The following is a 24,169-nucleotide window of genomic DNA, read 5'->3' as shown; positions in this document are numbered from 1 at the left end:
TATGCTATTGACGCTCAAAGTAAATTGGCAACAAAAGATCTAATGTCAGAATTGAGACCCCTTGGGGCGCAGATCCACCGTCTCGAACTCCAATCCTTTTGCCTCAAATACATGTCCCGGGCGCAGCGCATCTGTGTAAATGTTTGCCTCTCCATGGGGATGGAAGAGTCCCGACTGCGTGCAGTTGAGCACCGTCTTCAGCCCCGGAGGATCCGTCAGCCGGAACACTCCCCAGTCGGGCGTCTTGCTGGGCGCGCACACAATCGCAATGCTCTCCGGCAGCATCACCTGGTATCCGCAATGTGTGTGGAGGTCGCGCGAGCTCATAAAGCACGTCTGTGTCGGGTGCGTGTGGATCCAGCCGAGCACCATCAAGTCCTCTGAATCGCAGTAGTCGAAGATCGCAGACTCGTTCACCGTCTCGCACGTGTCCGACGTGGCCGTCTGTTCAGGGATGAGCAGCCTCGAAACGAACAAGGCGTTGGAGACTAGCGTGCCGCACAAAATGCCGCACGTCTCTAGATTGCGCTGCGTATTCGGGGATACCAGTGAGATGAAGTGCTTGCGTAGATCAGGTGGCAGGAACAACGTCCGCAGAGGCGTTCCGTTCTCTAGATAAGCAGAGGGCTTGAAGGTATAGCTGGACGGGTCCAAATTCGGGCTGGCAGCTGACCCATCGGTTGCTGGAACCTTTCCAGGAAGCACAGGAGGCTCAGCCGGGATCGCTGCGGGCGAGACCTTGTCTGGACGAGGTGGAGGTGAAGGTCCTTCAAGGCCAGCCAGTTCATGTACATACGAAGTTTCCTTAGGAGGCAGTGCGGGCGCTTTGGGCGGAAGAACAATCCTCTTCTCAGGCTCCACCTTTGCGGCCGACGGAACTTCCAGCGGCTTCTGACGAGGGACGCTCGGATACTTGTATGTGCCGGTTGAAGAGGTTGCGGCAGATGGCCGGACCATAGGCTTAGTGGCAACCTGTGGACGGTGATCCGCCCGCGGATCGTCCATCTGGATTCTCACGTTCTGTATGCGCCGGCTCAAGTCATCGTCCTCGGTTCCATCTTTGCGCAGGGCATGCTCCCAGTCTCCCCACACGCCAGCAGCCCGACGAGTCTGCTCCTCTTCAGGTGTTATGCCTGCTTGTCGGATAGCCTTTCGGACAGTTGCTCGTCGGCTAAGCTCCGTCCGAGCCAGCTGCACCGCCAGGTCTTTGTTCTCTCCTGCTTCCAGAGGTTCCACGACCCCTGCGAGGGCGGGATCTTGAGGGGGTCTCTGGGTTGAAGTGGGAGTGTTATTCGCCGCTGCTGGTGCGCGAGCTTGCCGTTCACGCATCAACTGAGTATAGCGCTCGTAGCGTTTGTTGATGCCGGGGTTTCAGAACTTCGAGGACCTTCAGGTTTCGTTTGACCTCCTTTTCGGCTTCCACCAAAGCTTTCCGATTCTTTTCATCTCTGGCCTCTGGATGCTCCGCCAAATTGACAAGTACCAACTGAGCATGGCGAAACAATAAAAGGTAGGCTTGTTCTTCGTGCTTTTCGCGTTCGTAAATCCGAGCCTAAGCCACCACATCAGTTAGCTCACTCCACAATAGCCAAGCAGCAAGTCTACCAACCTCTCTCATGAGAGTAGACGCTGTTCGCAGCCAGTAGCGTAGAGGTATAGACGGGTTGTACTCATAATCCTGAGCCATGCGAGTGATTGATTCCACACTCTGCGGGGACCCCGCACCGGTAGCCGGAGGTAGATGGGCGGCCATGGCTGCGCATGAGACGATGGCAGTCGATGATGAGAATTAAATCGAAGAGAAATCAGCAGGCCTGTCGCAGCAGTCGCAGTTCATTGACGTCTGGCGCGAGACCAGCGGCAGTCGTGGTGGGGGCGTGCCGCATGTAGATGATAGGCAGCAGAATCAAGGCACCGAATGATCGGGTTGAGTTCAGGCACGTAATGTGGAGCAGGCAATTTATAGCTTTAAGTCAGGGTGCATCGTGTTTGCATTCCACCAACCGAGCGGGGTGGGCGATAGTTAGTCAGGTACAGGAGAGAAGTGCAGGAGTTGGGATCTTTTAAGTTCGGCGGAGCTGCAGAGATGATCGCCGGCAAGTCGCGCTGGCATTTGTTCCTCTCCATCTCTCGGCCTCTGCTCCACCTTCACTTCCATTCTTCTCATTCGGCCCGCTCAACCATGACGCCGTCCGCCAGGGTCCTCTTCCTTGAATACCAGAAAGGCTGATCGCTTTGCATCTTTTGGTCTCGTCCGCAGACCTGGTGCTGTACAATGGCTCCACGAGCCTCAGCTCTCTCCCGGTTTCCGCTCGCGAAGTCGATCGCCAAGTGCTTCCCCGGCCACCTCAAGCGGAGAACCAACAGGAAACCGGAGATTGTCAGTGAGGAGCTATGTAGTGAGTGAGGCTGTGATGTTGTTTCATCTATTTTTCTAACACGCCATTGTTTCCGCAGATCATGCTCTGCAGCGCCTGTCACCGTACCTCCTCCGCAATCGGCCGTTGGACATCCTCGACCTCTGGCCTGGAGCTGGCCTCTGGTCATCCAAGATCAACAACCTTCTCCAACCGCGACGCCATGTCCTCGTTGAACCCGAGCTGCAGAACTTCCGCCCGCTACTAGACCCGCTGGCCCAAAGCCATCCGTCCTACAAGCTACTGTCCATGGACGTCTTCTCCATCGGCGACTGGAAACCTGTGCTCACGGAGCATTTCCCCGAACAAGGACCGGACAATGGCGATCATACCGGAGTTCTGCCAAAGAACGACACCCTTCTAGTACTCGCGAACCTCCCCGCCACGACCTCCGACAAAGACCATTTCACCGCAGGCAGATGGTGGCAGATGTTCATGGAGACCTGCATGCAGCAGACGGGACTACACTCCTACGGAGCTATCCGATTGCTGGCGTCTCTACCATCGACAGAATCACAGGCTATCATTCCCCGCTACGTGGTCGATCGCCGACGGGTTTCGCTTTGGACGGAGAATGTCGCGCTACACACCTTTGAAGTCGCCGCTCCTCAAGACGAGAAATTCTGGGTCAACCACAAAGGGTTCAACGTCGCCATAGACAATGCCGCGCGTGTCGCTGAAAGGGCTGCCGAAAAGAACATCATCACACCTCCCGGAAGGGAATTTCAACCGCTCCTCCCAGCCCCGGAGAGCCCCGACCCCGGCCGGAAACCAGTGCCTTACACACCGCGCATAAGAACAGCCCTCCACGACAGATTCTGCGAAGACATCCAAGCCCTGGACAACATGGACAAGTCCTCCCCAGGCTACGCTGAAGCGAAGAAGAAGCGCAGTCGCGCGCAGACCCGTCTCAACCGAGACAACCGACAAGCATACTTCCTCCAGCAAATGGTCGACCAGTCGCGCGAGATCGACGCCCAATACGACGCTCTATCACGAGCAGCCGCCGATCCGAACACGACCTCCGCCGACTTCAAGCCCATTCTCGACAGAATATCCGCCCTGCGGAGCTCCATCACCGACGAAGGCCAAGAAAACTACCACGACCACCTCAAACAATTCCCCCACATCCACGACAGCCACCGCGCCTCCCTCCGCAGCAACAACAACTTCGACGACGCTCTCCTAGCCTGGGACCGCCGTCCCTTCGAACCCCTCCTCATCCACCCGGAAGAACTCTACCCCCAAGGCATCGACCGCAGCATAGTCTATTTCGAACCGAACCCCAACTCCCCCGTCGTTGGAAAAATCAACGCCCTCGACCCCTCCCAACGCGGCGACGCCTTCCGCCTCTTCGAAACCCTCTCCCTCTCCCTCGGCCGTGGTCGCGAAGCCCTCTCCGTAGCTGAAGTCCTCCAGCTCATATTCCCGGGCCGCTCCACCAACGACATCGTCAAAGCCATCCCCAGTCTCGCCGAATATGCCGCAAAGACACCAAAACCAGACTTTGACAGTCTCCCGAAGACCATCCACGGGGGCGAAGACCCGGTGACGAGTTTCCAGGAGAACCTGGACTACGACCTGAGTGACGTGCGCGTGCATATTCTCTCGACATGGACGATCTGGGATATTTGCATCGAGTATCAGCGCAGCGGGGTCTCGGTGTCGAGTGTGCAATTGAATCGGTTGTTTGGGGGGACGTTGACGTCGTATAAAACGNGGGGTGCATCGCGAGATGGTGAAGAAGAGACTCCACTGATGAGAGTATCTTGAAATGGATGTATTTGTATTTTGGTTATGAGATATGTATAACTAGTATGTACTGTACTATATGATAGATGATAGACTCTCCTCAAAATGATAGAATAGATGCTAGGGATGAAACTGTATGTGAGCCAGTAGCATGATCATCTCATTTAGAAATGGATTTGTTTCCAGTTCAAGTTGGCCCCTGGAAGGTTGTTTGCGAAGATTGTTTACTATCATACTACTTACATACACGTCACGTCGGTTATCCAGTGTCTCATAAATCAAGGATCTACTGCTTGGTCCAGCGTAATGAAATTGAATTACATGTGAGATTTTTGTATGACCGAAACAGGGCTATTCATGATGGAAGTAGTAGTAGGTATCCTTTGATTCGACACAAAGAGGTGCTTATACCTGAATGAGTCATAGTTGGACTTGGAGCACGGGTTTGGTATGCATACTAGATGTAGTTAAAATATGATGCTATGGCTGAAATGAAGTTCGTTTCACTGTTGTTATTGTCCTTGAGGTTGCAGAAAAGGATGAGTAATGAAAAATGTATTTGTTTCGTCTGCACATCTATTCTAACGGGTATCTTGAATGTTTCTGGTTGAAGTGAACATAATAGTAAAAGAAAAGAAAAAAAGAGGAAAAAGAAGAAATATCGAGAAGATAAAGAAGATAGACTTCAGACAAAGAAGTCTGACAAATGTGAAAGAAAGATTAGAAAAGAGGCTAAGTGAAGAAATGGCCGAAGATAACGAGAGATTAAAAGGGGATCCGAGATAAGAACGCGGGATGCGATAACGAAAGAAAGGCAACCATGGCCAAAGTTAGATCGAAATAGACTCGATCAGGTTAACCCAGTCAGCGGGTTTGATGCGCTGGCTCGGTTCTTTGACAATGGCCGGTTTGATGATTTGTTCGACGATCCCGTTGCGCGGTATGCGAGATCCATTCGGCCCGGAGCGAGCAAACTCAATCACGCGGTGGCCTTCACGGGCCATGGCCAGTCGTTGGAAGTGGTTGGCACCCGGGTAGAGGAGCAAATCGCCCGTAGCAGCAGCGAGCAGAGTAACGGCTAGAGAGAAGACGTCAGACTCTGGGGTTGGTGCCACATCCGGGGACTTTAATGATGAGACGCGTAGAAGCTCCGGGGCTGTAAATGGTGGTGTTAGAGCCGTCAGAGCCGTGCCCAGACTACTTTCGGGGGAGGAAGGATTGCTGATAGGGTGAGCGGAGGAGAAATCGGCGAATAACGGTTCGTAAGGGAAGTGGTCGGATTCCAAATCGTCGCCACTTGAGCGTGCACGGAGCAAGATGTTGTGAGGCTTGACATCACCGTGCACCATCTGTGGCCCGTCATGGAGCCAACACAGTCCGGTGATCAGTTTCTTTGCGAGGTCATGCCACTGGGTCATGCCCTGAATGGGCTCGAACATAGTTCTGGTGGTCTTGTTCTGCAAAGCCACAGCGGCTTGTTCTTCGATATACGTTGAAAGCGCCAACGGCACTGCTGACATGACGATGGAGTGAGAGTCCGCGATATATCCCCTTGAAGGGTACAACATGGTTTCTGTGACCCCAGCGACACGACTAACCCCGGGTCAAGGCGAGCGCTTTCGGCATCCAATATGGAGTGCGCATCGCGCCTTGCGGGGGACTTGACCGCTACCGTGCGGGCTTTGACAGCTGGAGAGCTGGGGGGCGTAAGCAGGTAGGGCTTGGAGGACTCGCATGGAGTAGCTTTGTAGACAACACTCCAAAGACCGCGGCCAAATTCAACAGGCTGGCCTCTAGGGTCCGTATGGTATTCCAACTCATCTGTGAATGAGTCAGAGGTGGACACGGTGCGATCTTCCGCATCGACATCCTTGAGTTTTCCCTCGATAGGCGACAAGAATGGACTGGAAGCCCCAGAATGGAGGGTGGCAACGCTGCCTGAAAGGCTCTCGTCATCTACAGTAGGAGTCACCGGAGGAGTCAGTCCGGGCACTACTAGAAGAGGCGGCGCGCGAGTATCCGTATCATGTTGAGTGCGAACAGAGAGCGGGAACGGCATATGCGTAGGAGTCATGATGGACAACTCTGAAGAAGCAGATGCCTCTGTGAAGATCGCAAGAGGCGGGGATAGCGGGGAAGGCGACAGTTGAAATCGGTGCGACTATTTGGTTTGGTTTCAGCGCCGATAGGACCAGGGATCTCCGGTCAGGAAAAGCGATAAGAAAAAACCCGCGTATCTATGCTGACTGGCGCGAATACGAGATGAATCACTAGAATGTCTGCCGGTGTCGCTTGATTTCCGAGGACTTTGAATAAGATTTAAAAGAAGCAATAGCGGGCATAGAAGCCAGGACTATAACCAATGACGAGGCAATTGGTGGCAAGCCGGTTGGATGACGTCGGCACCGGGATTCGAGTCCGTCTGGCGCTTAAGACTGACTATTGATGGGCCAAGGTGCAGGAAGATGAATAGGACAGAAGATAGCGGACTGACGAGGATTGCAACATATACATGATCTAGAATAGATGAGTGGAAAAGTAGACAATAGTGAAAGTAAGAAATCAACGCAAAGCAGGGAGAGAAAAATTTGAGGAGGCGACGAGTCTCGACCCGGTGGATTTGGAAAATGCAAATTAATTATTTGAAAAAAGAGAGGGAGCAATTGGATAGATCGACAGAAAGAGCGATAGCTTAATTGTGACGGAGGAACCATGGGTGATTACAGCAAACCCGTCGCAAGTAACCGTGACATGCCAAATAGATAGTTCAGTTCCACCCACCGGGGCGAGTCTTGGCCTGGCGGGAGTCCATCCTCGTAGTCCACTAACATGCTCGGAGCAGCATCGGCTCTTTTCGGGTGTGCATTTTCCATTTCGATTTCGAAGCAAGATGTTGAAAAATTGGGAGATGAGATCGGGGAACGCAAACTGGGGTAAGGTTTGATGAGCAGGAAAGCCGCAGCAGCAACCAGGAGAAGTGAGAGCCCTGAATGCGACTGCAAGAAAAGAAAGACAAAAAAGCGAGACTGAATGGAATTGCGACTTTCGCGTTTCTCCCACACTGCACGGACACTATCCCCGATTGGGCGTTAGTCTCCCGTCGTTAGTTGTCCGGCTGCCTCAATATGGCAAGCCGGTGGGTCCAGCTGGCCCCTCAACCCTCGAATTTCGTGCATTTTCTACTTGTTAGTCGACTTAGTCTCCTTCTCATCCAGTCATTCGGGCACAAACGGCTGTCACCCTCGCATTCTCGCCCTGGGAAGGCCGTCGCAAAGGGTGAACGAATAACCATAATTCCATCTTTGTTTTGTGGTGTCCCCACCCCCTAAGAAAGGATGACGAAGACCTTGAAAAGTGTGACACACTATGCTGCAGGAATGACCATCTCAAGGTCTTCACATTCAACCACTTCACGCGCGTCGTGGCGTCTGCTGGACACTGCAGGGAATACACATTGTGGTTGTTGGTCTCTCAGCCAGCCTGAGACTAGTCGATCTTATCGTAACATTCCCCGACCAAGGAAAAAAGAAAGCACATGGGTACATGCAGACCATGGCTCATCCTCCCTGCGGTAGTCCTGCAGGCGCCCTTCTTCCTGCGTGGATGTATCAAACGGTAGAGCGGCCCCGTTTCAGTCTGGCGAGGATCCCATCACATACTCCGAATAAGGAAGGATGAACGAAAATTCGAACCTTCGACTGTGGCTGCTTGAAAGGGGGCCGGGAAGACGAGGACGAACCCAAAAAAGGCCTGTTCAAGAGACAGCCGAGGACGTAACCCTCGGACGGGGCCTCAGCCAATCTCCACCCCCACGTGGGTCATGGTCAGCCAGGGAAATTGCCTGCCATTGAGACGCTCTTTGATTCTCCACTTTGGCATCCGACCTCCTACCAAACAGCGTATCTCTCAAATAGTTTCAGTTACTGTCACATCAGGTGCATGACCCTCCCACTGGCCATCATAATCCTCGCATATAACTACTCACTAGGGCCAATCCTAGTAGCGTGGAGGTATCTTCGGGTCCTTACGCGACTCATAAAATTCCCTCCCTTCCGAAGTGCTGACACTGTCACCTCTCTCAGCTCCACTATCTACTGCGAGTCGGGAGCAAAGCCTCGCAATCTGATATCTCACTTCACCATACGGGATTAAAGGAACGGTTCCCGACGCAATGACCTTGCACGGAACCGGTGGATGGCTCTGGAATAGCACACATCGCCGTGCCAAGCGCGCACGGGGCCGACGCTAGTTGTGGCTGTAAGGCTGTCTCGGAATCCGTGGTCTGCGATTACCTCAGCCGGGACCTTGAGGGTCGAAAACAATACTAGAAAATAGAGACTTTAGATACGAATTCAGGGATATCATTCAATTTACCAAGCATGCAATCCCCCCTGCCCAATCGCTCCAGCAAGGAGACTTCCATTTAAGCTCGTATAATTACTATGTACAAAGTAAAGGGGCAGACCCTAGATAGCTCATCTCATTCCCGCGTCGTCTTCTTCTCAACATACTCCTTGAGATCCTGCAACCACGCCTCAAAGCATACTTCCAACTGTGCCCCCACCATCCAGCGAACCACATACGCCAGGGCTCCATTCTGCGCTTCCCAGTTGCGCACCTCCGTCCCCCGCCTCGTCTGTCCCTGCGCGTCCAGGATATCAACCTCCACGAACTCATGGACTCGTTCCGCCGCCAACAGTGAGGACATGATGCGTCCCTGCGCCTGCGCATCAAGAACCCAAACGATGCGACCGGATTTCTTGCTCTCGCTGGGCGGATCCCACTCCGTCACGACCAATGGAGTATCATTGTTCGCCTGTGCGCGCTGTGGCTGGGACGAGCTGGTCGGCTTCATGTTCACGTGATAAGTCATCTTCGTCCCAGCCTGGAGGACCGGGGAGAGATCGCCCCCATCGGATCCGGGCTGCTCTCGGATAGTCACGGCAGGGACGAATCTGTTCCATGATGGCCAGGTAGAGGTGTCCATTAAAGTATCCCAGACCTCTTGCAGTGGAGCATCGATTATTGCGACACTCTGGCAGTGGCCGACAGCCTCGGACGCAGGGATATTGGGCGTCGGCATCATCGCGAGCGCCGACTTGGGTGTGGGGGCAGTCATTTCTAGAAAAGAGCTGATTGGAGGTACGTAGATGTGAGGTACATGTAAAGAAAGACTATAGAGTGATACGCGATAGTAGAGAAATAGCTATCTAGCAAGAGAGCTATGACACTGACTGACAGGAGAAGTTTCGATGCCCGGCTCCACCCCCATGTGACCCCGGATAAACACACTTGCACGGCGCCATCACATACATCCCTGCAGCATACCAGCTCTCACCTCGTTTGACAGGGACATTTAATCTACTTTTTCATGTTTTAGGTATTGGGTCTATTTCATAATATGGCCTTCACGTACTCTTCATTCATTACATGAACATCCGGGGAAGCAGGAAGCTACCTTGGCTGTTGTCTGGGCAGCTCTCCACACTTGGCTAACTGTCACAATTTCTCCACCAATGCCAGCCTAACGCGGTGCTGTCTTGGTTGATCTATACGCCGATCAGGTCTCGCGCATACTCTACTCGCGGCCTCTTGAGGAAATTTCCCGGTTAATGGACCTGAGAGATTTGCAAATTTCCGAACGCTTGTCATGTCTAATGGCATGGCAATTGGAGACCCTGAACCTCGGGAGCGCAACATTATGTTGTAATATAAGTAAGGGTACGTATGCAAGTGTTACTGGTTATTCAGTGAGCTACTGGCTATTCACGCATCGTCATGTCTGTCTTCAAGGCATCATTCCTATTTCTTCTTTCCTCCTCACTAGTCCACGGGGTTCCACACTCCAGCAGAGCATCTCGGAGCCAACAATGCGTGGTTCCGTCCAAATACCAGGCATCGAATGGAATGGCTGATGACTCGGGTTGCTGTCTCCCAGGCCTTTGCACAATGCGCGACTGACTCGGGTTATTATTTTCGAGGAGGGTGTCAACTATAACATCTTTCAGCCGATCACCGCCACCAACCTCAGCAATGTGGAAATCCGGATGCACGGCAACCTGCATCTGCCACAGAATATCACTGCGGTGCAGAATATAGTCAGTGACGGTACTTCTACATGGTTTACCCTAGAAGGACCAAAAGTGGACTGGATTGGTCCTGAAGACGTGAACAATGGTTGGATTGACTCGTACGGACAACCGTGGTGGGATGCGAACCCTGCAGGTAGTTCAGGCATCGATAACCGTCCGCATCTCATGAGCTTCAAGTCTAGCCAAGCCACTATGAAATACTTCAGGTCTAGGAAGCCCATCGCCTGGAATGTCAAACTGCATGGACAAGACATTACAGTCAGCCACGCTATTATCGACGCTACCTCGACAGGTAGCTTCCCATTCAACACTGACGGTTTCGATGTTGAGGGTACCAATATCCAGATCACCGACAGTATCATGTACAACGGCGACGATGCGATTGCAGTAGGCGCGGACTCGCACGACACACTTTTCACAAGAAACACCATCGGCTACCAGACTCACGGCATGAGCATGGATCGCTGGGAAAGGATCCCACAGACTTCGCCAATATCAGCAACATCCGCTTTGACGATGTGACTGTTGTCGATGGGCTCTACGCAGCACGCTTCAAGTCATGGAGCGGAGGGACCGGACTCGTCAAGAATGTGACCTGGAACAATATTAGAGTCTTCAACGTGACGTTCCCGATCTTTGTGACTCAGAGTTATAGCGACCAAGGCGCCTCCCGGTCTGGAACTGTCAATGCTAGTTCGGCTGTGATGATGGAGGATTTTACCTGGTCTGACTTTGCTGGCTCGATCAATACGTACCAGCCTGGTGACGGTTCTTGCGTTTCCGACCCTTGCTGGTACAACGTTGGGCTGCCAAATTTGAAGCATACGGAGGCCCTCATTATCGAATGCCATACTGCTCAATCTTGTAAGAACTTTGTGACGGACAACATCCAGCTATACCCGCAGGTTCTGGAACCAGCGAGTGTGATCTGCATGAACGCAACGGCAGCCCTCAATCCTGATCTTGGATTTACATGTAAAAACGGGACCTACAGCCCATTATCTAATTAATGGAAACTAGTGATAATACAGATACTTGATATCCAGTCCACCTTACCGCTTTATCCAAAGTGGCCTAAGCCATCCACAGGAAGCCACACCCAACACATCGACTTCCGGGAAGGCACACCCAAACTAAGCATATACAATAATCAATCCAAAAAAACTCCTCTACTGTACTCCTTCTCATACCCAGTATTTATCGCTGATACACCATCCACTCGTTTGATAACCAAGAATCTGCATTATCACTACAGTCATAGCACGCATGTCCCACCCTATCACCAAATTCCAACCATTCCCCAATTTCTACGTCTACCGACCAGGCTACATGGTCGTTCCTCTGATTCCCCTCGACGAGCTCCCCTCCTGGATCCAAGTCGGCGATTTCGACTGGGGCAATAGCTCGCTCTACGAGGCTATGCTTCCCGCTAGCTTCAACTGCTTTCCACGAGTAGGTGAATACGACGTTATCTGCCATCATTGCTACAAGAACGTCGACAGCTACCACCGCAGCGTGTCTGAGAGAAGTGACAGCAATGCCTCTTCTCGTGCATCCGACCTTCCCAAGGGGCTTGCTGCTCAGTTGCCTGCGAATTCTATCTTGCTGGACCCCTCGTTTAAACTTGAGCAGCCGCCGTTTGGGGCAAATTTGAATGTTAGTCCGTTTGTTGGATTGTGCTTCTCTTCTCAAAGTTTGGGGAAGCTGTGTAAGTGTCTGTGCTGTTGTCGGGATAATCAGAGCGATCATGATACTCCGCATCCGCCGAACAATCAGACTCACGAGGATAACCAGACTCAGGAGAATGATCAGGATCCCCCGTCTCATCAGGATACTCCTCCGCCTACGAATCCACCTGCAAATTCTCCTCCAGAATCACCAGGTCATTCGAATCCTTCGGTGCAGCTTGAGGAGGGAACACCTCTAGATGATTTGTCTCATTTAGGCCAGGGATCCAAGGCAAAGCAAGCGTCTCAAGCAACGCAGGCATTCCCGACGAACGGGACTGATCAGACGGACCAGGAATTCGTGGCATCTCTGAGAGATCGAGCAGTCCAAATAGGGCATGCAGCCTTGTCAGGTCAGAACAGAGCTTCAGATATCGCAGTCTCTTCAACCTCTGGATCTGTCGAAGAAGCCCGGTCTCAGACGAATGGGGAAGATGAAGCTGCAACTTCGGGAGACACTGGAAACAACTTCCTTGGGAGGAGGCGGGTGCCGCATCGAGACGAACCGAATCGCCGGGGTCGGTTATTCGAAGGCGACGTGGATCCTTCCCTAAGAATAGGGCCTTGGTACTATTGCTGCTATTATGGGAGGATCATCGGAGACTCCTGTCTCTACCACCGAGGTGAGTGTGTCTTTTGGTATTTGCATTTTCATCAGCCCGTTATATTTGGTCCGCTCTTCTACAGTAGCTAACTAGACAGGAGCAACCTGGTAACCAGGGAGGTGATCAGACACAGCATGCTCAAACTGGCATTTCAGAGGATGGACTTGATTGAATGGGTTCTTAAGTGATTGGACAGACTCGGTATAGTTTGGTTTGGCAACTAGAAAGAGGTGATGGGTCATGTAGTTTTCCTTCAGTATTCTTGATCAACACTAGTAGGTAGCGCTAGTTCATAATGATTCCCGATACCTACTATGCAGTCCTTACAGTACATCCACACATCAAAATAGGGTATACACCAACACATACCATACTACACTACCACTCAAACCCATTCCCCCCAACCCACTGCGGATGCAAAAACGGCGCACCACTCGACCTCCTCGTCCCCTCCGACAACCTCCCCTCCACATTCCCCCAACCCCCAGTCCCATGACTGGCCCCCTCCGCAGACCCCGAAACAGAAACAGAATCCCACCTCACCTCCCTCATAATCTGAATCCCTTCTCCCCCACTATCCCCCTCTCCACCCCCATTCCCATCCCCATCCTTATTCCCATTCTCAACCCCCGACCTAACACTCCCCGCATCCCCCCACACACTCGTCGAAACCGTACTCCCCGGCGCAAACATATTCCCGCCGGCCCCATACACACTCAAGAAATCAAAATCGATATGTTCCGGCTCATTCCTCGACCCTCTCTTCGAGAGAGACTTCCTAGTCCGAGATTTACTTATCGTTGGTGGTGGTTGGCCTGCGGCTGCTTCTGCTGCTTTGTTGTTGTTGGGATTGCTGTTTGATCTGGAGTCTTTGTCTCTCTGGTAGGACCGCATTCGTGATGGGATTAGTTTGGGGAAGATGCGCACGAGGAGCGGGCGCAGAGGGGGTAGACATGCGCAGATTATGGCGACGTTGGATTCGACGAAGGACCAGGTTGCGGCGAGGCCGTTTCCTGCTGTTCATCATTTTGTTAGTATGGATTGGAGGTATAGGGTAGGGTACGGGAGGGAGTATACAGGTGAAGTCTGGGTCTCGGAGGAGATGGACGATGGTTGATAGACGGACGATGCTTGTTGCGCAGACACTGTAACCATTACCATCGTTAGTTCTTTCCTATACCGATGGAAGAAAGAGGGGGATGGGGGTTATAAGATAAGAGGGCAAGGGGGACATACAAAAACCCTAATGCAAAAATAACCAACAGCGCGGCTTTCTGCCTCTTTGGTAGATTTAAATTCGCCAGGATGGGCAAGGGAAGCACGACAAGTATCAGATCAGTGGTGATCTGGAACGCGGCATTCAGACACCATACTACATCCTCGGGGAGACATGTATGCGGGATAGACGTATCCCAGAAGGCGTTTATGGGGATGCAGAAGATCAAGGTGCTGAGGACCATCCAGAGGCCGGTTATGATGACGAAGATGAGGGTGAGGATGAGGAGGATGCGGTAGGTGTGGGTTGGGAAGAGGCGGCGGTAGAGGAAGATTAGGGATAACTTGGTGAGGGTGAGGGTTAGGTTGTAGAGGGGGATTGTTATCCAGAGGGCCTTGATTAAATTCATTTCATGGTTAGCAACTATATCATGTATGGAAATAGGGTAGTATAGAGGGGGAGTATACCTTTAATTGCCTCCTCACCACCTCCGGAGCAAGATCTGCTTCGTTTTCGGCGAGGCCGTTTTGGATTTCTATTGTATACATTGTTAGTTTTTATCGTTCATTCAAGATATAGCATGCAAGCATCGCATCGTCGTACCTATGACAAGGAAAGCGAAGAACACCACATCAGTCGCCTATGCTCAACACATCACATCATATCAGCACTGCATATCAACTATTCAGAAAGTATACTGCCTACCAACGACAACACAATCAACAAATCATCCCATCCCGGTTTCCTCACCAGTTTCAATCGCGTATACAGTCGCAACGCGACCGTGACCGTCGCCAGGCAAAGGAAAACGATTCCCACGGGCAGGGCATACATCCTGCTGCGGTGAACTGACGACGTCTACTGCCTGGGAATGCAGGAAGCAACGGCATATTTTTTCGATATTGAAGAGGCCATCTTTTCTTGTAGTTATTCCTTTTACGAGGAGAAAAGATTTCAGATGTCGTCGGTGGCCAAATGCTAAGCCCGAGGTTGCAAGGCCGGATCCAGATCTATTGCGTCAAGGATACTGATAAAGTCAAATCCCCGCGGATATTGCAGAACTGGGCTGGTTGTGCCACCACAACTGGCTCGTATCCACGGTTCGGTCCGTTGGCATCCAGATTCATTGCTGGGCTCGCTTAGGAAATGTTCCAGAAAACTGTATAATGTCTAGAAGACTGCGTAGTTGTCCGGAAGACTGCTCAAGTCTAGAAAGGTGCACAATATCCAGAAGACTGCGTAATGTATTTTCATTATTCAGGCATGTACAAGTTTCATGAGACATGGGAGGCAAACTTCAGTTGCAGTATACATGTGTTTTTAAAAACAACTGCCTGTCAACCCCTCCATCCCCTTTCATAAAATCTACATAAAATGCAACCCGTAATTCTAAGAGTTTTGACTCAATGAGTCACGCTAGCGTAAGTGTATCAATGCAAAATCAATCGGGTATTTAGAGGCGGGACTTGAGGTTGGCCTTGAGTCTGCGCTCAACGGCAGCCAGGTACTCGCGGGTAGTAACCCAGGCCTCACGCTCCTTGCGGCCGCAGGCCAGAGCCAGATCCTTGGTCATGATGCCCTCCTCGTTGACAACGTCAATGCAAGCACGCTCAAGCTCCTCAGCAAAGGTAACAACATCGGGAGTCTCGTCGAGCTTGCCACGCTGCACCAGACCGCGGGTCCAGGCGAAGATGGAGGCAATGGGGTTGGTGGAGGTCTCGCGGCCCTTCTGGTGCTCGCGGTAGTGACGGGTCACGGTACCGTGGGCAGCCTCAGACTCGAAGGCCTCGCCAGTAGGGGTGACCAGAGTCGAGGTCATCAGACCAAGGGAGCCGAAACCCTGGGCGACAATGTCGGACTGGACATCACCGTCGTAGTCTGATCAGTTAGCTAACGTTCAGTTGCATTTAAGAGGGAAAGACATACTCTTCAGGGCCATGACGAATCCACCCTCACTCTTGATCATCTGGGCAACCATGTCGTCAATGAGACGGTGCTCGTACCAGAGGTTCTTGGCCTCAAAGTCCTTCTGGTAGGTGCTCTCGTAGATCTCCTGGAAGATGTCCTTGAAGCGACCATCGTAGCGCTTGAGGATGGTGTTCTTGGTGCTCATGTACAGAGGGAGACCCTTGAGCAGGGCCATCTGGAAACTGGCGTGGGCAAAGCCACGGATCGACTCATCGGTGTTGTACTGGGTCTGGGCAACACCACCACCCTGGAAGTCGTAGACCTGGACGGTCTCGGGCTCGCCATTGGCGGGGGTGTAGACAAGCTCGAGCTTGCCGGGACCGGGGATGACACGGTCGGTGGCACGGTACTGGTCACCGAAAGCGTGACGACCGATGATGATGGGCTTGTTCCAGCCGGGGACGAGACGGGGGATGGTGGNGATGATAATGGGCTCACGGAAGACGGTACCGCCGCTGCAGAGTTGATTAGCAAACTGAACTGAATAACAAGGATTGCGGCAAGGGATACGAACAGGATGTTACGGATGGTACCGTTGGGGGACAGCCACACTGGAAGCAAGGGTTAACATTGACTCCTCTTTCACATGCCGATCGGTATGCGTACTCTTCTTCAGCTTGAACTCCTCAACACGAGCCTCATCGGGAGTGATGGTGGCGCACTTGACACCGACACCATACTTCTTGATAGCCTCGGCAGCCTCAACGGTGACCTGGTCATCGGTCTGGTCACGGTATTCGAGACCCTGCAATGTCTGTCAGTCTCCCCCCAGAACACCAATTCTTGCCACAAAGAAGCCTACCAGGTCATAGTACTTGAGGTCGACGTCAAGGAAACTAGGCAGTAATGTCTTAGTCGGCTGGATGGATGAGTCAAGAATCGGAAGACATCGACTTACGGCAGAATCAACTATAGAAGCGGGGCCGAGTTAGCGTGTGAAGATGCGGGAGAGAACGGGAGGAATGCATCTGGAGCTGATGCATGGCGGGGCAGCCGTAGGGCCAACTACATACCTTTTCTCTGATCTCCTGCCAGATGATACGGGTCATCTAGTAAACGCCAACGTTAGCACATGTCAAAACTACCTCCTGCGCTGCAATTGAGCCCTGGATCGCCGAATGATTGACGCTTGGCTGTCAGGGACCCAGGCGGCAGCCGCCGTAATTCCCCGCGTCTAGAATGCGCCATGACGAAAATGTGCATCCCGACGAGGGGCAGGGCCGAGATGCAGAATTGGACATATAAAGGAGAGGGGTGGGAAGCCAAAACATGGAAAGTTCACATCAGACATACCTCATCACCGTCGAGCTCAACGACGGGGTTCTTGACCTTGATCTTGGAGATTTCGGTAGCCATGGTGCGGGATTGAGGAAGGTTCAACGAGGATAGACCGGTCCAGCGGGCAGAAGCAGTACGAGAGGAGAGCAGGGAAGAGGCAGAAGTAAGAGATCTGGGAGAGCGAGTAGAGACAGAGGAGGAAGAGGAAGAAATAGAAGAGGAAGAAGAGAGAAAGCGACGAGCGGAGGAAGAGAGAGGGGCAGAGAGTAGGAGGGGAAGCGACGGCGAAGGAGCGGCGCGCCAATGCGGAACTGAACCGGACAGACGACATTTCGACAGTGAAGCGTGGCCTGCGTGGGAGGAACCGGGGGAAAGTCTGCCCAAGCGGATCATGTTTATCGGGTACGGGGAAACGAGGAGGATCGCAATCCACGCTGCAAGGGGAAACTTGGGGGCAACGAGAAGGGGAGGGAGAGAGAGTACCCGAGGGAAAGACAAGCAACAAGCCGTGAAGCTCTCGGCTGGAAGGAGGCGGTGGTGGAGTTCGGAAGCTGCCGTTAAGCCGGACTGGACGAGATGCTGCTGGTTTAAGGGACCTTCACGGGGCAGATCGGAGAACCCGGAAAATCGTTCTGTTCGCTCAGGGAAATAATCTTCCTGCAATAAGCAAAGTAGTACGCAGAGACAAATCGAGACCTTGGTGGAGGAAGAGGGAAGAACGGAGAGGAGAGAGAGAGAGGGAGGAAAGGCAAATGGGAGGGTCCCCAACACCTCTTATCCGGCGTGGTTGTTCCCTCCCAAGGCTTGGAGTTGACACACACCCACTTCCTTTTCCGCCCACCGTTGTGACTTTCTGGTCGCCGAAGCCGGACTATTCGACTCAGAGACTCAGACTGGGGGGAAAAGTTCCCTTCCCTTGGAAATTACACTACTTTTTTTCCATTGAGAACTGGGTCCGGTCAACCTGCAGTCCGTGGTGGCATCAGACCCTCTTCCTTACAACCAATGCTGCGCTATTCCGTTCCCGCCTACGGAGTACTCCAGACTCTCTCCATTCCTCCCTCCCCTGCTCAATGTCCGCCGCCATCAATCTTGATCAAGATAAGATGAGTCCCTCCGCAGTGCAGGTACGTATACCTCCCCTCAGTATAACGCCGTAACTCGCAACTTGAATGGTCACACCCCAAATGCACCGGACACCATCCCACGTAATTTGCTTTTCTGCTAATCTGTTCGCATCCCTGTATCTGCAACGTTAAAGCAGAAATCTCCGACCAGTCCAGCCGATCGCAACCGCTGTTTCCCGCGGCAACGGATACTGCGTCTCCGCCGGGTCATCAACCACCGAAGTCGCTGCAGCGTCGGACTTGCCACTTTTCTCCCCGGAGACTGTCGATGACTCATCCATTCCCCACGCCAGCCCAGAATCATAATGAATTATACTCAGTACTTCGTAGTCAATATTGAGATAGTCTCCACAGTAGAATTTCTACATCGGATCCTCTTCTAGTATAGTAGTCTGTATGTATATCGCCAGAAAGAGACACTGCAATCCTGTTGAAGTTGACCCTCCTTCAGTGACCCGAGAACACCGGCCCTGTATAAGTCCTGCCGCCAAATGTTGAAATAAACCCTTCCCTTTTTCTCCCTTTTCCCGTTTTTATCGTGACCAAGAAATCATGCTAGATCAAACAGTAGTAATCGATGACATTATGAAAGTAAAACCAGTCCCAAATCTAAGCACTAAATGACGTTGAATCTACCGTCTAGAACAGACCGGAGAGATTGACGGTCTGTTCTAAGGGTCAATATCCACATTCAAGTATCCAGGCGCCGTCGGCAATCCGGGGATGGTNTGGATGTCCGCAGCCAGTGCGTACCTGTAATCACAATGGGTTAGCTAAATGGATCCAAACTAAGCAGAACTTGAGACGGGGTGCCTACAGATATCCACCACCCACTGCTAGCCGAACGTCCCGGATGGGAACCGTGAAGCCAGTGGGGGCGCCCTTGAGTGCCGGGTCGTGACTGAGCGAGTATTGCGTCTTGGCAATGCAGATGGGCAGGTTGTTGAAGCCCTGCGCAGTGTAGGTGTCGACCTTCTTCTGGGCCAATTCGCTGAACTCAACCTTCTCCGCTCCGTACATGGCGGTGCCGATCCGCTCGATACGCTCCTGGATGCTGCCGTTCAGGTCGTACAGGAGCTTGAACTCCTTAGGCTTGGAGCTAGCTGCCAGCACGCTCCTGGCCAGGTCCACCGCACCGGCTCCGCCCTCAGCCCAGTGGTTGGCGGGGACCGCGTCCTNTGCGCCGGCCGCAATGGCCTCCTCGCGGATGACTGCGATTTCGGCCTCCGTGTCCGTCTCGAAGCGGTTGATCGCAACCACCACGGGAATTCCATACTGCCGAGCATTCTCGATGTGCTTCTTCAGGTTAACACAGCCCTTGCGCAGGATATCGATGTTCTCCGTGCGGTAGACTTCCGGCAGAGGAGCACCGGGGCTAATCTCAGGGCCACCACCGTGCACCTTCAAGGCGCGCACAGTAGCCACAATGACCACAGTGTCCGGGGAGAGTCCGGAAGACCGGCACTTGATGTTGAAGAACCGCTCACCGCCCATGGTGAAGTCGAAGCCAGCTTCCGTCACCACGAAGCCGGTCTTGGATTCGTGATCCTCATCGGGCTCCGTACCCGCGAGCTTCAGAGCCAATTTGTCGGCAATCACCGAGCTTGCGCCAATACTGATGTTGGCAAAGGGGCCGGCGTGAACCAGGACAGGCGTACCCTCCAAGCTCTGCATCAGGTTGGGCTTGATGGCATCCTTCATCAAGGCGGCAAGAGCTCCGCCCGCACCAATATCGTCACAGGTGATAGGGTCGCCGTTCTTCGACGTAGCAACAACCATACGTCCAAGACGCTCACGCATATCTTCCAGGCTGTTGCTCAGGGCCAGGATAGCCATACATTCACTGGCAACCGAGTATATCGAAGCCCGTCTCACGAGTGTGGCCACGCTCCGTGGGAGCCTGTCCCACGGTGATGCCCCGGAGGTGACGGTCGTTGACATCCAGAACACGGCGCCAAGTGATAGTCTCGGGGTCAATGTCAAGTCGGGCAAACCGGTGAATCTCGTCTTCGGTAAGGTCGTCGGGGTTGGTCTTAGTGATACCCAGCTTCTTCAGTCTGCGGAACATAATGGGCTGGAATTTGCGCTCGCCCTTCTTGGCGGGGACGAGACGCTTGTAGAGAGCAGCATCCTTCTGAGTAGATTCGTGGAACATGCGAGTCTCAATGGCGGCAGCGAGAAGGTTGTTAGCGGCGGTGATGGCATGGATATCGCCAGTCAAGTGCATGTTGAATTCATCCATGGGAATAACCTGACTGTATCCTCCACCAGCAGCTCCACCCTTGATACCAAACGTAGGGCCTTGGCTAGGCTGGCGCACATTAGCGAAGACAATGCGGCCGAGGTGTGCACCAAGAGCCTGCGAGAGACCAAGCGTAGTTGTGGACTTGCCCTCACCGAGAGGGGTAGGTGTAATACCACAGACCAGGATGTATCTACCATTGCGACGGTGGGACAGACGATCGAGCACACTGAGGCTGACCTTAGCCTTGGTGTGGCCGTAGGGCTCGAGCTCGTGGGGCTCTATGCCAATTTCTGAGGCGAGGTTTGTAATCTGCTTAGGGTATTGGGCACGCGAGATAGCAATGTCGGAGGGAACGGGGCTGGCCAGCTTGATCGGGAGGGGAGTAATGTGTCTGTCTCTTTGCTTTTCGAAGTACGCCTTGGCTGCGGAGACCACGTTCTCCATCAACATAGCCACGGTCATGGGACCAACACCACCAGGAACCGGAGTGATCTGGGAAGCGACCTGAGCGGCAGACTCAAATTCGACATCACCAACAAGTCGGGAACCAGACTTCTTGGTGGCATCAGGCTTATAGTTGATACCAACATCGATAACGACGGCGCCAGGCTTCAGCCAATCACCCTTGACAAATTCGGTCTGTCCAATGGCTGCAACGACGATATCGGCGGTTTTGACGATCCGTGCAATATCGGGGGTCTTCGAGTGGCATAGAGTCACGGTGGCATGAGCATTCTTCAACAGATAGCTGACCGGGCTTCCGACAATGTCACTGCGGCCAAGAACCACAGCTTGCTTTCCGGAGGGGTCGACGCCGCTCTCCGCCAGAAGCTTCATCACAGCTTTCGGAGTGCAGGGGACAAAGAGAGGGCGACCGCCCCTCTTAGCCAGCTCACCGATGTTGATCGCACCGAATCCATCGACATCCTTCTCATCGGCGACAGCAGAGGTGATGGTATGTTCGGACAAGTGTTGGGGGAGAGGCAGCTGGACGAGAATGCCATGGATCGAGGTGTCATTGTTGGACTTGGTGATCTCCTGGAGGACCTCGGCCTGTGTGACGTCCTCGGGGAAGTTGATAATCTTGCAGATGATACCGGCCTAATCGGAGCGTGTCAGTAACTGAGCAATTGAAGGACGGTGATAGAAAGTAATGACGCACCTCCTCTGCGGCCTTCAATTTCATACGCACATAGGTGCCTGAAACATGAATCAGTCTATACAACCTTCCCACCAACGCGACGCCTACGACTTACTCGAGTCCGATCTGCTTCCCACTGTTCAATTTGCACTGTCAGCTCATTCTTGACCGCGGGGCAAATCTCTGTGACAGCAACACGCACCCTGGTAGATCACCAAACTAGGCTTGAAGCGGGGATTCGATTCCTGGATCTTCTGGATCTCTTCCTTCAACCCTGCCCGGATGTTCTTGGCAATCTGGGTGCCGTTGATGTTGGTGGCTGCCATGGCTGTCCTGGTGCCGGAGAATGGACGATGATGACAAGACGGTGCGCAACCAAGCCAGTCGCAAGCTAGCACGCCAGGTCTTGCAGATAACGGCGTAGAGCGGATACGAGACGTGACCCCGCGTGAAGAGAAAAATTGACGTCGAAAAGGTGGAAGTAGTGGGTAAAAACGTTGACTTGGGGAAAGGGTATAAGAATGCTTCGCGTTGACAGCACAGCGGGGTAGTGTCGCCGAACAAGCGGGGGGGAAAGGCATCTAATTTGCTTCGTCGGTTGGCCCAGTGCCAACCAGCTTTCCTCGGCCGGGTCAGATGGAGATAGGGAAAGGGTCGATCAACGCAAACGCGAGTAATAACGGTGAATAATTGAAATCATTAGCTTCCAAGCAACACTGAAAGTATTCAGTGTATGCGGCACTCCCAATTGATCTTTTTGATCTGTTTATATTCTATAGTTCTAGTGGGTGAAAATGTTCCTTTTGCGATCCTCAATGCCTCCTCCTTTACCATTGTTCTGCTGTTTTTCACAAGACAAAGTTTCCCGCGAGCCGCAACTTTCAGATGCTTCGGAGTTTCGGAACGCCATATGTTTGCATTTGGTATAGCGCGCAGTTGGCGGTCAGCTCATCACGTTTTTCCAACCCCGATTGGTAGGAAGACTTCAGGGCTTGGTCAGATCACATGATGTGTATTATCGCAACGGAAGAACCCTGTATCCGGTATGGATCGTTTCATACAGAACAGGCTCGAACAGGAAAGTCTTGGCGGGCAAGCCCGGACTGTGCGATGAAATTCAAACTAGTCTGACGACGCCGACAACGTGAGCCCGCCAGCACCCCGCAAGGATTTCCGCCTCATCTCGCAAGTCTTAGTCGACTCCGGTTACAGAGGACATATACCTCTGATTCAGCATCTTCTCTCCCTCCGTCGCCTTACCCAGATTCACAGCTTGATCGGCCCAAAATGCGGCCTATTTTGCTCTCCGGCCATGTGCGTTTCGCCTATACCCACCCCCGAACGCGATGATGGTCGCCCAGGAGCTAGGAACATGATATGAAAATCGGGAAATAAAAGGGAATAAGGACGGGTCGCTGATTGATTTTTTGCTTAATAGGAACGGTCTCTGAACCAAATCAAGTTCAACCGCGATGGCGATCTTATCTTCTCCGTGGCTAAGGATAAAATTGTGTGCGCCTGGTGGTCGGCCAACGGCGAGCGACTCGGTACCTACAATGGACACCAGGGTGCTATCTGGACGGTCGATGTGAGCCCGAACACTCAGATTCTGGCAACCGGTTCGGCAGACAACACCGTGCGACTATGGAACGTGAAGACCGGCGAGTGCATCAAGGTGTGGGACTTCCCTACGGCCGTCAAGCGGGTTCGAGTTCACCCCCCGATGGAAGCAGACTGTTGGCCTGTGACGGAGAAGCGTATGGGGTTTCTTGGGTACCATTGCGGTGTTGGATATCAACTACGGCGAGAACTTGACGGAGCAGGCTGAGGAGCCTAGCTTGCGCATCACCTGCACAGAGAGCAAGGCAACGGTTGCGGGCTGGAGTTACATGGGCAAGTACATCATTGCTGGTCACGAAGACGGCAGTGTCAGCCAGTACGATGGAAAGGTGCGGAGAAATGCTTGTGTTTTGTTATGCATTTGGGGCTAGATGCTAACTGGGTGATGACAGACCGGTGAGCAGCTGGAGAACGTCCAGGCCCACGAGTTCGACCACCAGATCAACGACATCCAGTTCTCCGCCGACCGCACCTACTTCATCACTGCCTCCAAGGACAAGTCCGCCAAGGTACATAAGCCTGCTACTATGCATGTCAAACGATTTTAAATGCTAACTCAACCCAGCTCATGTCTACCCGTAACCTCGCCATCCTCAAAACCTATGTTGCCGACACTCCCCTGAACAGCGCCACCATTACGCCCAAGAAGGACTACGTGATCCTGGGAGGTGGTCAGGCCGCCATGGATGTCACCACGACCTCGGCCCGCCAGGGTAAGTTCGAGGCTCGTTTCTACCACAAGGTCTTCGAGGACGAGATCGGTCGTGTCCGTGGTCATTTCGGTCCCCTCAACACGGTTCACATCCACCCCGCCGGTACTGCCTACGCCTCTGGAGGTGAGGACGGTTACGTCCGTGTGCACCACTTCGACAAGCCCTACTTCGACTTCATGTACGAGGTCGAGCGCGAGCAGCTGAGGAAGTGAAGTGTGAAGCGAGTGTGACGAAAGTTTTGCAAGAGTTTTTCTAGTTTTTTTCCTCC

At 52.9% G+C, this 24,169-nt stretch overlaps 9 protein-coding genes across 9 annotated transcripts; 4 read left to right on the top strand and 5 right to left on the bottom strand.

Annotated features, from left to right (window-relative positions):
- Positions 1-45: 45 nt before the first annotated feature.
- On the bottom strand, positions 46-1,753 carry An02g12490 (uncharacterized protein; the record flags this gene model as incomplete). Its single annotated transcript, XM_001400340.1, has 3 exons — positions 46-1,332; positions 1,388-1,552; positions 1,610-1,753. The coding sequence occupies 3 exons, from the start codon at positions 1,751-1,753 to the stop codon at positions 46-48; spliced, it is 1,596 nt and encodes a 531-aa protein (XP_001400377.1).
- A 522-nt stretch (positions 1,754-2,275) lies between these two features.
- An02g12480 (uncharacterized protein) lies at positions 2,276-4,716 on the top strand (the record flags this gene model as incomplete). Its single annotated transcript, XM_001400339.3, has 6 exons — positions 2,276-2,399; positions 2,458-4,181; positions 4,256-4,303; positions 4,472-4,492; positions 4,596-4,617; positions 4,667-4,716. 6 exons carry the CDS (start codon positions 2,276-2,278, stop codon positions 4,714-4,716), a joined length of 1,989 nt encoding a protein of 662 aa, XP_001400376.3.
- A 283-nt stretch (positions 4,717-4,999) lies between these two features.
- An02g12470 (uncharacterized protein) lies at positions 5,000-6,243 on the bottom strand (the record flags this gene model as incomplete). The annotated part of the gene is made up of 2 exons (XM_059746686.1): positions 5,000-5,720; positions 5,750-6,243. 2 exons carry the CDS (start codon positions 6,241-6,243, stop codon positions 5,000-5,002), a joined length of 1,215 nt encoding a protein of 404 aa, XP_059603531.1.
- A 2,406-nt stretch (positions 6,244-8,649) lies between these two features.
- An02g12460 (uncharacterized protein) lies at positions 8,650-9,869 on the bottom strand (the record flags this gene model as incomplete). The annotated part of the gene is made up of 4 exons (XM_001400337.3): positions 8,650-9,343; positions 9,483-9,530; positions 9,586-9,623; positions 9,747-9,869. The coding sequence occupies 4 exons, from the start codon at positions 9,867-9,869 to the stop codon at positions 8,650-8,652; spliced, it is 903 nt and encodes a 300-aa protein (XP_001400374.3).
- Positions 9,870-9,947: 78 nt separating this feature from the next.
- Positions 9,948-11,271, top strand: An02g12450 (uncharacterized protein; the record flags this gene model as incomplete). The annotated part of the gene is made up of 3 exons (XM_059746685.1): positions 9,948-10,051; positions 10,108-10,648; positions 10,684-11,271. The coding sequence occupies 3 exons, from the start codon at positions 9,948-9,950 to the stop codon at positions 11,269-11,271; spliced, it is 1,233 nt and encodes a 410-aa protein (XP_059603530.1).
- Positions 11,272-11,527: 256 nt separating this feature from the next.
- Positions 11,528-14,146, top strand: An02g12440 (hypothetical protein; the record flags this gene model as incomplete). Its single annotated transcript, XM_059746684.1, has 4 exons — positions 11,528-12,611; positions 12,877-13,402; positions 13,503-13,647; positions 13,928-14,146. 4 exons carry the CDS (start codon positions 11,528-11,530, stop codon positions 14,144-14,146), a joined length of 1,974 nt encoding a protein of 657 aa, XP_059603529.1.
- A 1,116-nt stretch (positions 14,147-15,262) lies between these two features.
- On the bottom strand, positions 15,263-17,133 carry icdA (precursor of mitochondrial isocitrate dehydrogenase icdA-Aspergillus niger; the record flags this gene model as incomplete). The annotated part of the gene is made up of 8 exons (XM_001400334.1): positions 15,263-15,687; positions 15,736-16,232; positions 16,292-16,328; positions 16,384-16,522; positions 16,580-16,613; positions 16,676-16,686; positions 16,791-16,826; positions 17,071-17,133. 8 exons carry the CDS (start codon positions 17,131-17,133, stop codon positions 15,263-15,265), a joined length of 1,242 nt encoding a protein of 413 aa, XP_001400371.1.
- A 1,720-nt stretch (positions 17,134-18,853) lies between these two features.
- On the bottom strand, positions 18,854-21,894 carry An02g12420 (uncharacterized protein; the record flags this gene model as incomplete). Its single annotated transcript, XM_001400333.3, is given in 5 exon segments — positions 18,854-18,935; positions 19,000-21,528; positions 21,590-21,627; positions 21,684-21,704; positions 21,771-21,894. Coding segments are annotated over 5 exon segments (2,794 nt in total), but the record flags the coding sequence as incomplete, so codon positions are not given.
- Positions 21,895-22,855: 961 nt separating this feature from the next.
- An02g12410 (uncharacterized protein) lies at positions 22,856-24,113 on the top strand (the record flags this gene model as incomplete). The annotated part of the gene is given in 4 exon segments (XM_059746683.1): positions 22,856-22,882; positions 23,007-23,517; positions 23,581-23,697; positions 23,754-24,113. Coding segments are annotated over 4 exon segments (1,015 nt in total), but the record flags the coding sequence as incomplete, so codon positions are not given.
- Between the last annotated feature and the right edge of the window lie 56 nt (positions 24,114-24,169).

The sequence above is a fragment of the Aspergillus niger genome, assembly GCF_000002855.4.
Source record: "Aspergillus niger supercontig An02".
Classification (NCBI taxonomy): domain Eukaryota; kingdom Fungi; phylum Ascomycota; class Eurotiomycetes; order Eurotiales; family Aspergillaceae; genus Aspergillus; species Aspergillus niger.
This window is presented reverse-complemented; position numbering and strand designations above follow the sequence as displayed.